This window comes from Protopterus annectens, chromosome 7.part0 (assembly GCF_019279795.1).
Source record: "Protopterus annectens isolate FY-2018-M chromosome 7.part0, PAN1.0, whole genome shotgun sequence".
NCBI lineage: Eukaryota > Metazoa > Chordata > Ceratodontiformes > Protopteridae > Protopterus > Protopterus annectens.
The window spans coordinates 900,749,755-900,763,286 of record NC_056739.1 but is presented as its reverse complement, the minus strand read 5'-3'; the positions used below and the strand labels follow the sequence as shown (position 1 = coordinate 900,763,286).

At 40.3% G+C, this 13,532-nt stretch overlaps 1 protein-coding gene across 1 annotated transcript in view; it reads left to right on the top strand.

The window, feature by feature from the left end:
• RAD54L2 (RAD54 like 2) overlaps positions 1 to 13,532 on the top strand; it is a 2,252,401-nt gene that overhangs the window by 309,629 nt on the left and 1,929,240 nt on the right. The window contains exon 7 of the mRNA XM_044077481.1: positions 8,995 to 9,221. Coding sequence (XP_043933416.1) covers positions 8,995 to 9,221 — 227 coding nt within the window. The remainder of the gene's footprint in view (positions 1 to 8,994; positions 9,222 to 13,532) is intronic.

Here is a 13,532-nt window from a genome sequence, read left to right as displayed (position 1 = left end):
ATGTTCTCCCTGTACTGGGTAGAATGAGGTAATGACAGTAGACTGGGAGGGGGGGTCCCAGATCAAATTTACACTAGGGGCGGGCAACTGCAAAGCCACCAACTATAAAAACACTATACCAACACGGAGGGAGGGTGGGAAACAAACTGCAGAAATGTTTCTCACAGCTGAAAAGCAGCAGTGAGCCTTTAAATGAAAGTTTTAAAAAGCTGAAGGAGCCTCTAGAAAAAAGAGTTTAACTGCAATAAGTTATCAGAAGCAAACAACCCAACAGATGCTTAATAAAAGTGGACAATTTCCAGTTAATACTTCACACACAGTGAAACTAGCTAGAACAATACACAGTACACAAAGTGCTATAAATAACCAAGAAATAAAGAACAAAATAAACAAAAAACAGGATACTGAATATTATATATTATGGCTCCGAGTTTCCTCAGTGTCCTTCCTTCGATAAGCTCAGTATGAAATGGCAGAACACTCACAACTGATTAGGGGCTGTCATTCCCCCCCCCCCCCAAAAAAGAGAACTAGGGAATTGTATCCTGATGTTTTGTCTGTTTCAGATTCTGCTGGTGAAGAAGGAAATTCTCAACTTTTTTCTGGCTTTGAGGATTCTGATGCTGATGACTTTATCCCTTCCTCCTCCTCTCCAGAAGATTTTTCCTTTGGGGATACTTTGAATGCTCTTAGGGAGCACTTTAAATGGGAATGTCAGGATTTTCCTCAGTGTAAGTAAAGAGTCAAGGAATTTTTGGATTTGACCCAGCATAAGCCTCTGGCTATACCTCCAGTTTTGGAAGTTGTTGATGATGTTTTCGTGGAAAATTCTTTTAACTCCTAATTCTGTCCCTCCTGCCCCCAGAAAACCAGATAGGTATTATAGGGTTCCTGAATCTCATCAATTCCTTTTTAAAAACCCTACTGCTGATCCAGAAATTATTTCTCAAGGCCCCAAGGTTGTTAAGGCTACTATTGCTAAAAATCCTGTCCCTTTTGATAAGGAGTCTAGGGCCTTAGACAGGTGGGGTACAAAAGTCTATACCTCTGCAACTCTTGCCATTAGATCAATGAATTGTCTTTTTCACATGCTTAAGTATCAGCAGCATGCTTTGGAGGCTATTGAGGATAAACTTGGAGATTTTCCTTCCATGACGGAGAACAAAGATTTACAAGACTTACTGAATTCTGCCACTTTAGTTAATAAGCATTCACTTCATTGTGGTTTTGACACTTTGGAGGCTTCCTGCAGAGCGGCAGCCACTGGTTCCTTGATTAGAAGGCATACTTGGCTCAGGGAGCAGCCTCTTTCTGAACCTGTTAAAGCTAAATTGCTGGATATTCCTTTGCACAAAGACAATCTTTTTGGTAATAAGTCTGAGGAGGTACTGAAGAAGTTGGAGGATAAAGCAAAATCTATGCAAGCTGTAAAAGATTTCATTCAGGTTCAGCCTCCTCAGTTTAGTAGGCATTATCCTTCCAAAAGTTGTTCTTTCCCTGATCCCTGCAAGCAGAGTTGCTCTATGTTTAGGGGTTTCAGATTTTTCAGAGGGCAGGCTTCTGCCCCTCAAAGGGCTAAGCAATGGCGTTCTTCTTCTTCTGCCAAATCAGGGAGTTTTAAGCCAGCTTCCCAAAGCAAACATTCTCAATGACTCTGGCCTTCTTGTGCCTACCACGTCGACAAACCAAGGAAATGTAGACACACTGTAAAAGAGATGAGATGCACGAAACTTCTCCGTCCCTCAAGAACACCAAAATAAAACTCCAAGTCGCCAAAATGTAAAACGAACAAAATTTATTGGGTTTAAGCTTCTCCCAAGCTTTTCGTCGGTTACGATACACCAACTTCCTCAGAAAACTTCTAAGAGAAATAAAAGCGGAAACAACGTCACTCGATCACTACCCTTTAAATACCTGCACATCTTACCTATAGAAGAATATACAAAATATCATTGAATACATATAAAAACTCCTCAAAAACATTATATTAATCAGAAAAAGAACCCGATTGATTAAAAACATATAAAAATAGTCGATGTTACTTATTTGATGAGCCAGCATGTTGTTAAATTTAATGAATGTAAATTATGGGATTTTAATGTCACATCATGCATTGAATGCAATAAATCAGAATGAAAATAAAAGTTAAAATAAACCATCAGTAACCCCTGGGTACTTCACTCATTTGATGCTACTACCGACTACAAAACAACTGCTACCGAAAGCTACTGTACAATCAAATAAGAAACTATCCTATTTGTTATTGTATGTATATTTATAATTAAAACTATTATCTATATTTTACTTGTGTATGTATGCCATAATGAAAATCAGTAGGTACAATAGATACTATCTAGTTAAACTCTAAAGTTTCAATATACATGATATAGATAATCTGTCATTGATGCCTGGATAATGGCATGTATCCAGTTTAAGTTGCCAAACCAATTCTCTCCCTTTGAGGCTTAATGAGTCACCCCCACCCCCCACCCCCCACCATCCGATCGAACTTGGTTGATGGCTAACAAGGAAAATGAATGTAAAGGATTTTCCTTTACATGCTTTGCTAAAGCGTTTTCCACCTTACCCTTCCTAATAGCGTATAGATGCTTGTAAATACGCTCCTGTAATGTTCTGTCTGTTTTACCGACATAGAAGACTAGGCAGTGGGAACACTTAGCTATGTAGGCAACTCATGTACTAGAACAATTAAACCTACCATGTATTCTGTATTTAGACTTCCTTATAACAAAGGACGGACCCCACTGATACGTGCTTACAATAACGGCACATATTGCATTTAGATATGCCTGCTCTTACTTCCAGGGACCTGGCCTTAGATTCCAGAATGTTTTTGAGGTTTTGACCCCTTCTGAAAACTATTTTGGGGTATTCCATACCGTTCTCCCTGAATAACCCCTCCTGCATAATGAAACTCCATTTTTTTTGTATGGTAGAAATAATGGCCTTCACATCCACATTGTAAGTTAGGATGAAGCTACAAGGATAAAACGTCTTGGCTATTGGATTGAGTGTACAGTTGTCCTCACGTGTTTCGAAAGGGTTTAAGATAGGCGCATAAAAACCTGACACCCGCTTGTTATGGGCTTCACAAATTACGTCCAATATCAGACCTGCCGGATAACCTCTTTTGAGGAAAAGACCCTCCATGAATTTACATTTGTCATAGAAGTAACTGTCTCTAGTCACCATTCTTGCAGCTCTCACCAATTGGCCCTTTATGATGGATTTCTTCTGGGTAAAAGGGTGACAACTGTTGAACTGCAAGCAACTATTTGAAAAGGTTTCCTTTCGGTGAATTCTAGCTATATAGCAGTTAGAACTTGTATCTTTTGAAAGATCTACATCTAAGTATGAAATCCTGTCCCTTTCCACACTAAAGGTGAACTTCAAAAAGTCAGTGGAAGAGTTGAAATGGTTTAGGAGCTGATCCACTATTTCACCGTCCCCTTTTAGGATGATAAAAATATCATCCAGGAGTCGTGTATACAGTAAAACCTTGCCCTGGTATACGTGATTTGTGAATACATGTTCCCTTTCCCAAACGGCCATAACCAAATTGGCCACACTGGCGCCACATGGAGATCCCATAGGTACCCCTATTTTTTGTAGGTAATACCTGTTGTTAAAAGTAACGTAATTGCTGGACAAAATAATGTCCAGCAATTCACTAACCTGCTGGATCTCCTCATCGGGTGCACCTTTGGAACACATCATAGGGGGAATCCAATCCAGTGCCACTGAATGGGGGATTGAAGAATATAAATCCCTCACATCTATGGTCAAAAAAATAACTGTCTGCACTGTAAGGGATTTGGTTGACCCTGGCCAAAAATGACCAGTAATCTTTGGATGTCTGTGGTTCACTCTCCACATATTTCTTCAAAATTAAATTTACTACCTTTGCACTGGCATAGGTAATGCTACCCCTGGCGCTAACCAGTGGACGCATAGGAGGGTCTTCGTGGTTCTTGTGAATTTTTGGTGAACCAAATATTATGGGAATCTTGGGTGCTGATATAGATATATAGTTGAATAAGTTCAAGTCTATCGAATTATTGATAAAAATGTCATTATAATAACCGGCGGTTCTGGCAAGACCTATATTCAACTCATTTCTAGAAATTTCCTTATACATCTCAGATCCCAAAATATCTTCCATTCTTCTTATATAATCCCAGTCATTCATCACCACCGGTCCGCCACCCTTATTAGGCTGCATTACTCTGACTGGTGCATTGCAAAAAAGATATATTAAGGCTCTTTCTTCCTTACTGATATTGAATTTGGGTGATTGTGATGAAAAAGAGTGACTAAATAAATGGTGAATGTCTAATTCACAAATCTGCTCAAACATTTCTAATATAGGACATAAAGGTGGGTTATAAGAACTAGGGACGGTAAAAGTACTTGTGCCTACATCTTTGGGCCCTGGGTTTCCTTTGGGGGGAAGGTTAGCCAGGTTCATAGAGGTATGGTCTACCATCACAGACAAATGGGTGCTCAGTATAGTAAACCAAGGTTACAAGTTTTACTTTCACACCTTCCCTGTTTTATAAGGGTACCCAGACATACCCAGAACTCTCAGGGCAGAAGTAGAAACTCAGATTTCTTCTCTACTGACTGTGTGGGCTATAGAGCCAGTTCCTGCAAATCAGGCAGGCCTAGGTTTTATTCAAGACTTTTCCTGGTACCCAAGAAAGGGGGCACCTGGCGCCCTATTTTGGATCTGTCTATTCTAAACACTTTTCTGATGATTCCCAAATTCAAGATGCTCACCCTTCATTTACTACCAATGCTGGGCAAGGATTCATGGCTGGTAACTTTGGATCTCAAGGAGGCTTATCTGCACATCCAAATAAGGGAAAGTTGCAGGCAGTTCCTTTGCTTCAGGGCTGGGGAACAACACTTTCAGTTCTCTGCATTGCCCTTTGGCTTATCTACTGCTCCCAGAGTTTTTACAAAGTGCCTGGCTCCAGCCATTGCTTTTTGCAGGCAGAGAAACATTCAAATTTATCCTTACCTGGATGACTGTCTCATTCAAGTGAACTCCCCAGAGCAACTAGAAAAGGATTTCGATTTCGTGAAGACCATTCTCACCTCTTTGGTGTACACTCTCAACAAAAAGAAGTCAAAGTTGGTTCCTACAAGGGAGATTGTTTTCCTGAGAGTGAGTCTGAATACAGCCACCCAGATAGTATTCCTCCCTCAACAGAAGCAGGAAGAGCTTTCGGCTTACTTCATGAACTTGGCAAGCATGACCCAGCTCTCTCTGCAAGGCAATTCCTGCAAGCACTGAGGTTCATGGCTTCATGTATTTTGATGATCCCATATGCAAGGCTGCATATGAGAAAACTTCAATGGTACCTCAAGAATCTTTGGTGTCAACACACACAGGACTTAGACTTGATTCTTCCCCTGATTCCCTGTCTTCAAATGGAGTTCCTCTGGTGGGCAACAGCCTGTTCTCAGAACAAGGGTCTGTCTTTCCGCCCGCCTCCTTCCAGCCAGACTCTCACCACAGATGCCTCAGATGTTGCATGGGGGGGCTCATCTGAAAGGCAGGGGCATACAGGGGACTTGGAACACCCAGCAGATGCATCTACATATAAACTTATAAAGAATTGATGGCAGTGCAGCAGGCTTTGCTGGCTTTCAAGGACCTGCTCTATCCTGGGACTCTGCTGATCAGGACAGACAATACCACAGTCATGTGGTACATCAAAAAGCAAAGGGGGGGGTCACTCTTACCCCTTGTGCAGACAAAACATGAGACTGTGGTCCATAGCAGCATCCAAGGGCTTGCATCTAATAGCCCAGTATCTTCCAGGGAGGCTAAACTCCTTGGCGGATCATTTGAGCAGACATGTTCTGAATCCTCACGAGTGGCAACTGAACAAGGACATTTTCCATAGCATCACTCATCATTGGGGCACCCCACAAGTGGATCTTTTCTCCTCTCACACCAATCATCTCCTTCCAGCCTTCTGCACCAGGGAGTTTCACAACAAAGCTTGGAGGGTGGACGCGTTGTCCTTCCCATGGACATATCTCTCAGTTTATGCATTTCCTCCTCTGTCTCCTCTTTCCAGAGTGCTCCTAAAGATAAGGGACGAAAAACCAAAGGCTATTCTGATAGCTCCAGATTGGCCCAGGCAGTATTGGTATCCCCTCCTTTGCAGCCTTTCCAAGGCTCAGCCTTGGCATCTTCCCCTGGTACCAGACCTGTTGATTCAGGGAGGGGGAAAGTTCATTCATCCTCATCTTCAAACTCTGCATTTAACTGCCTGGCTAATGCTTTAAATCTTTCCCAACAGGTGGTTGAAGTTCTTCATGAGGCCAGGAGGACTAGCACCAGAAAATCCTATGCAGATAAATGGAAGAGATTTTGCTCTTGGATGCTGGCTAAAGGAGAAGACTCTTCTCATCCTTCTCTTTCCCTCATTCTTGACAACCTAGCAGGATTGCTTAATGGTGGACTTTCCTTTTCTTCAATCAAAATTCTTGCTTCCACAATTTCGGCTCATTGTTCTTTTGCGCAACCCATTTTTTCTCACCCCTTGATGAAACGGTACCTGTCGGGAGCTAGTAATCTTAGACCTCCCAGAAGAGCTCCTACTCCTGCTTGCGATCTTAATTTTGTCTTGGAAAAACCTGCTCTACCTCCCTTTGAACCAACTTCCTCTGCAGATTTGAAGTTTCTATCCTGGAAGACTGCTTTCCTTTTAGCTATTACTTCAGCTAGAAGGGTATCTGAGCTGCAAGCCTTAATGGCAGTAGAACCTTTCATTATTTTCACTCAGATCGGGTTTCTCTGAGAACTAATCCCTCCATTATGCCTAAGGTAGTTTCCAGTTTAACCTTTAACCAGTCTATTCACCTGCCTACATTTTTCAACAATCCCCAAAATAAAGGGGAAAGGATTCTGCATTCTCTTGATGTGCACAGACAGCTGAGATTTTACTTAGACAAGACTAAATCCTTTCGTAAATCTGACCAGTTGTTGGTTAGTTTTGCTCCTGGAGCTCATGGTAAAGCTATTTCAAAACAAACTCACAATGGATTGCTCATTGTATTAACTTTTTGTTACCTGCAGCATAGGAAGGTTCCCCCTCAGGGTTTTAGGACCCATTCTACTAGAGCAACTGCTACCTCTGCAGCTTTTCTATTAGGATCTAAGGATATTCGAGAAGCACCAAAAAATCCCATATGAAAAGAAGAGACCGCCCTCGAAATACGACCAAAAACTCACAAAACCAAAGGGCTGCAACGAGTTCACTGACAAAAAAAAACTCTGCTCCACAAGAAAGTGTATTCCTCATAAAATATTAACGCCCACACTACACATACATTTTCTTCCTTCAACAGTCTTCTTTAGACAAAGATGTGCATAAAATGCCAATAGCACTTAAATACATATAAATTAATTGATCAACCAATAAAATACATTTGAATGAAATCCATGAACTACATTAACCCTTACTAAACTGTGCCTTAAGGTGCTTACAGATATGTGTATATAGCCTAAGTAAAAATAACAAATGTATTTGAATCTAATTAGAAAATAAATATATAAATAAATACCTAGATTTTTAGATGACAGTGCAGGTAAACAACTTTCTATGTTAAAACATTTAAAAAAAGTTTAAATACATTTATATTCTGATTTAAAAGTTTTTCATTAAAACAGTTCAACAAATGTCCTACCCTCTAGTGGCCAATATAAATATTGCATGTAATAATCTTATAAAATACATTCAGTTGTTATAAATAAAAATTATAAAATATAAAAAATAAATTTTTTGCATGTTATAATTTTGCTGCCCTTAGTTTTAATAAAGGGGCAACAGAAACATACTCATTAAGACCAGGACGTCTTGCTGAATCTAAAGTGACCTGCCAATAAACCTCCCTATATTCCAGTTTGGCTTCCCATAAGCCCCCTTGAATATCCTTTGGTACTATTTCTATCACAAAAAAATACAAATCTAGCCTGAGCACATTCCAAAGTATGCTTAAACAGAGCATTTTTTTTTCATTTCTAGTCCGGATTTCATAGTCATGCTCATATATCCGTCTTTTTAATTTCTGCTCTGTCTTCCCTACATAGAATGCCTGGCACTAGACACAGGTGGTTTTGTGAGTGATATTCTAGAAGCAGCTACTTGGGCGTCTGTCCATACTTTCACAAAGCTTTACAATCTACCTTTGTTTTCTAAATCCAGGGCTGGTTTTGCCTCTGCAGTTTTGCAGGGCCTTCTTACCAACCCTTAATCTGTGATCCTTCCTCCCCCTTGTTTTTTTCCTGGGCTTTGGGAATCGATCCATATGTGAGGACTGCAACAGTGAAACATGAAGAACATAGTACAGTTGTGTACACTTACCGTAAATGTAGATGTTTGAGTGTATGCACTGTTGCAGTCCTGGTTTAAATTAACATCTAGTTTTTAGAAGTGCTTATTGTATTGAAATGTATTGCTGTAGTATATCTTTTTAAGTAATTAGGCTGGCTGTATCATGTGATTAATTGATTCCTCTATTTAAAGTTTTGTAAACTAATTGCTTAATATGTACTGATGAAGGGTGTATTCCCGAAAGCTTTACTACATTAAACTTTTGGTGTGCTAAGTTGCTGTTTTTCTGCAGTTTGTCTATATACAGTATTACCAGGGTTATTTTGACAAGTAAGGTAGCAGCCAGAAGAAATAATTTTTGAAATTTTATTTTATTTTTTTGAGATCTGAATTTATGTCTAGTAGAAGCTACAGTAATGTTTGAGTGGAATGAAAAGGAATTTAGAAGTAATGCATTCAGGGAGTCTACAGTAATAACTGGAAAATTACAGAAAGCTATCTGTATTTGATAGGATTTACTGTCTTTGTGTTTAAATTGGGGAAACAGGCTATGTTTCTCTCTCTTTCCTAGTACAAGTGAAGCATTCCGTAATGTTTACTTATAACCTTTGATGCCTAGATGTGATTGAACTTAGTTCAGGAGATGATGAAGCCTTGCAAGATGGCACTGATGCCATGAATGATGAGGATAACGACCTTGGTGGAGAAAGCAGTGGGTCACATGTCAACGATGATGTAAACCTACCTGATGCCCTTGGTCGGGTTTTGGTCAACATTAATCACCCACCTAATGAGGAGGACATCTTTCTTGCACGTCAGTTAGCACAGGTTGTCAAGCCTCACCAGGTAAATATCACGTCTGCAAATGTAAATAGAATGGTGATCATTTCTTTCTGTTCCATTCAGTTTAAAATGTACAAAATTAGAATTATTCTGAAACTGTTTCTCAAGCTTTATATGTTAGAAGTACAGACTGTAACTTTATATGCAGAGAGGAAAAAGGATGCCCAAATATGCATGAACAGGGATAGAATGTCAGTAATTACAATATTCAAAAGTTTTTTAAGGCTGTTTGTAAATTGGAGTGTCTGGACTTTCATGATGTGACAGCTCATTCATCAGGTAATTGTTTTCAGTTTTAAGAGGCCCCTCCTCACCATTTAAACTTTGTCACTGACTTTGTTAGCAGGTGCTCTGCTCTGTCCTTTTGACATGTTTAATAAAATGGTTCTTAATTTTTCTCCTCATCTTATCCCATGCCTATATGACCTTGTCACTTCTTTACCCACAGCTTCTTTACTCCATTTATTTCTCCCTAACAATACGAGTTGCAGAAGGAAGGAGCAATGCAATTCACATTGTTGGTTTGAGGTATTTCCTTAGCCTGTGCGCATGTCCTGTTTGTTAGGTGAGTATATAGTGGCTGTGGCCAGCAAGCTAGTTTCAGTAACTGAAACAGTATCATTTTTGAGTTTGCACACCTTGTGTGCTGTTTTGCTCAAAACAGAGTTTTCATCACCTATGCTGATGCCCTTGAGAGAGTACATGCTACTCCCATACCAGTTTTCCGTTGCTCAGAGGTTAAGATCTCTAACAGCTCAGGGACTGCCATCCAGTCCTAACCTCTGTACGTGTATATATGATGTGTTTGTGCGCGCGTGTGTATAATATACATATATGGAGAGAGTGAGGTACATTATCTGAGCTCACTGAAAGTTGTTAGATTGCTTTGAAATTCCTTTAAGTGTTACTTAGCTTGGGGGTTTCTGCTAGCATTAAAATCTGTGTTGGTTACATTTCTAGTAATCATTTTAAATTGAGTTGCTGGCTACTGAGACTTGTCTGCATATATCAACTGGACACAAGCTGATTTAAGTATATTTTTTCTGCACTTATTTAAGATTTGAGTCAGTAAATATTGTGTGTCTTTGATTCAGTAAATATTGTGTCTCTGTCTCTTTGATTTACTAAATATTGTGTCTCTGTCTCTCTGCAGTTATCCCCCCCCCCATTTCTAGTTGTGGTATTAATCTTGGTGGCTTTGGAATTGCCCACCCCTGCTGTAAATCTCTTTTTGCACACTCCTCCTGGACCCATCTCATTTGCTCACTCAACTGAGTACAGTGAGATCATATTTTGATTTTGGATACTCCTACCAGTCCCATCTCCTCTGCGGTGTACAGAGAGAGCACTTGGGAAGGGCATTCCCCTATAGTATCTTAACCTGCTCTGTTTCCTCCGTCTCAAAAAAAAAAATTGCACTTCCTCTGCCTTACTGTATTTGTGTTTCTTCCTACTTTATTACCTTATTTTGCTTTTACCTCTTCTTAAAAGTACTCCATTGAATTTATTCTGCTGCCTTTATTACTGCTTGTTAGTAGCCTGATTAAATTGTAACTGTTATTCTAAGGCCCTTGGTTTAAGCACTTGGGCTTCAAACCAGTTGTTTTACATTAAGAAGGTTTGTGGTCTGCACTGTTGTGGCAGGACAGGTAGCGTACATCCTTCTAAGTTGGGAACTGCTGATTGAAGGCTCAGTGTCTGTTATTCTAAAAGTGTATTAGTTCTGGGTTAAGAACTTGGGCTTCAGGCCAGTTATTTTACATTAAGAAGGTTTGTAGTCTGCACTCTTGTGGGAGGAGAGGCTAGATTCTGCCCTTTGACCTGGGAATTTCTGGTTAAAGGCTTATTGCGCATACTTACTTGAACTGTTTCTTTCTGAAATCAGTACGCCTTGTTTGCTGTAGCATAGACTAGATTCAGGCCGGCTGGATCTAGCTTTATTTGTATAACTTGTGCACTGATACAGGCCGTCTTTTTTGGAGAAGGTTTCTCTGTACACTAGTGGCAGGACTGTGCAGTTAGAACTTGTCTGATTGAAGACTGCTGGAACCAGGCTCAGTTTTAAGCTTTTAAACTGGTTAATTGGGTAAAGTATCATTTTGATTGTATCTGCTGTATTTTCTGGAAAAAAAATATATATACTTGTTTCTTGCCTTTCTGAACTAGTATAGTCCAGTTTTTATGTTATTGCTGAATCCAGGGTTGTGTTACAAGTTACTGTGTTGCCATTACCTTACTTGGATAGAAGGAAGTTTCTCTGTTCACCTGTGAGAGAGGGGAGCTTTGAGCAGCCTATCTGTCCCTGGAGGAGTGGTTTCAGCCCAGAAGTTAGTAGTTTATTGGCCATTTTGGGCTAATTTCTATCTCTTTCACTTCCCTGCTATAAAAATCTCATTTGCACAGTTTTTACGCTTGTATTCCGCTCAGCAAGTGCCTTCCAGGTGTTCTGCAGAGTCTACAGCAGCAGAGAGACAAAAGAGTGACTTTGGAGTGATTAAGTATCACTTTTCTTGCTGTCTTAACTAATTCCGCCTAACACACCAGTTTTTTAGCGAATTTGTGATTTAAAAAGTTTGTTATTGTATACAACTCTGCACAGCTCCTTGTGGTGTCCTGCAGAGTGATACAAGCAACAGAGAGACCCAAGATAGACTTTTCCAGATTTAGGTATTTTTTTCTCTCTTTTTTGCTCCGACTGCCTTTTCCCACCTAAAAAGCGGATTTCTAACTGATCTGTGCTTAAAAAGTTTCAATTGCCTTTGCTTTCTGCTTTTTACAGTTTTTGCACTTGTTTTATACCAATTTAAGTTTTTGTATTGTATAACTGTTGTAGGCTACACACTAAAGTGTGCTAGCCTGTTTATAGCATTTACAGTGTTTTCTGTGTGTTTTTCTGCTGTTTCTTGGGGAAAAAAAATTCTCTTTTCTCGTCTTTGCTGAACTAGATTAGTCCAGATTACAGGTTTTGCTGAATTCCGGACTGTGGTATAGTTTCCTGTGTTGCCCATATCCTTACTTGGATAGGGGGAAGCTTCTCTGTTCACCAGTGAGAGTGGGGAGCTTTGAGCAGCCTATCTGTCCCTGGAGGAGTGGCCTCAGCCCTGAAACTAGTAGCTTATCATGTTTTGGGTCAATTCCTATTTCTTTCAGTTTCTCCTGCTTTAAAACCCACATTTGCGCGGTTTTGCACGATTTTACGCATAGCGCAGCATCGGGCAGCTCCGCTTAAACGGGTTTAAACTATTCCCGGTTCCACAAAGTCTGCTCTTCACTTTCTCCCTTAGAACTGTTCTAAATCTCAAAGCAAGCACTCTATTTTCATTCTAAAGCCCTGCAGTTGCTCGTATAAGTAATCTTATAAGTAAGCACTAATAAACTAAAGCACTACACCATCTTATACTCCCTTTAAGTACTTTGCTCCCTATTGGTCCTTTTTGATCAGTCAAAAAGTAGTTCCTTATACTATGCTGGCATGTCCAAAAGTCAGTTTTGGGTTTACTGTCCAGTCCAGCTGGTGAATCTGGGAATCTTGAGGCAATGTTACAATTGCCTTATGTACACAGACCACCCTCTCCTCCTCCCAACAAGCTCAAATATATGTGAGAGATGCAACTATATAGCCAAACTGGAGGCTGAGCTCTCTCAACCCAGTACTGCCTCAGTCAGTCAGGAGGAGAAAGTAACCATACACACCACAGATCCAGTCTCACATAGACCTATTGCAACAGCAAACGAAACACATAAACACACAAAAACATACTCTGAGGCTCTAAATAAAAATCTGCCCAAGCAGCAGAGACCTCCAAATCAGACATCCAAGCAACCGCTACCCCACAACAATACCCACGTATCACATAGTTCACAAAGTCAGTGCGCCACACAGTCACAGCCCTTAAGGCAAAACAACACACCTAATACATTTGTAATAGGTGACTCTATTGTCAGACACACTGAAGTCTCACTCACCAGGCTGAACAAGGAGAAGGTCAGTAAGTTGCCTGTCGGGTGCCAGGATCTGCCACATAACACAAGCACTCAGGTCACTCCAAAGCAAGTACAAATATGACTCCGTCATTGTCCATGCTGGTGTGAATGACCTGAGACATGCCTCCCTGGACTACATGAAAAGAGACGTAGAGGAGCTCTCTGATCATGTAGCCCAGGTCGGTATGACCCTGACCTTGAGTAGCATCTTACCCTCACCAAGAATGATGCCGCAGTATAAAGACAAAGTGATCAATTTTAACAATTGGCTAAAGTATTGGTGTCATTCAAAGGGGATCCCGTGTCTGTCAGCCTGGGATGACATGCTCG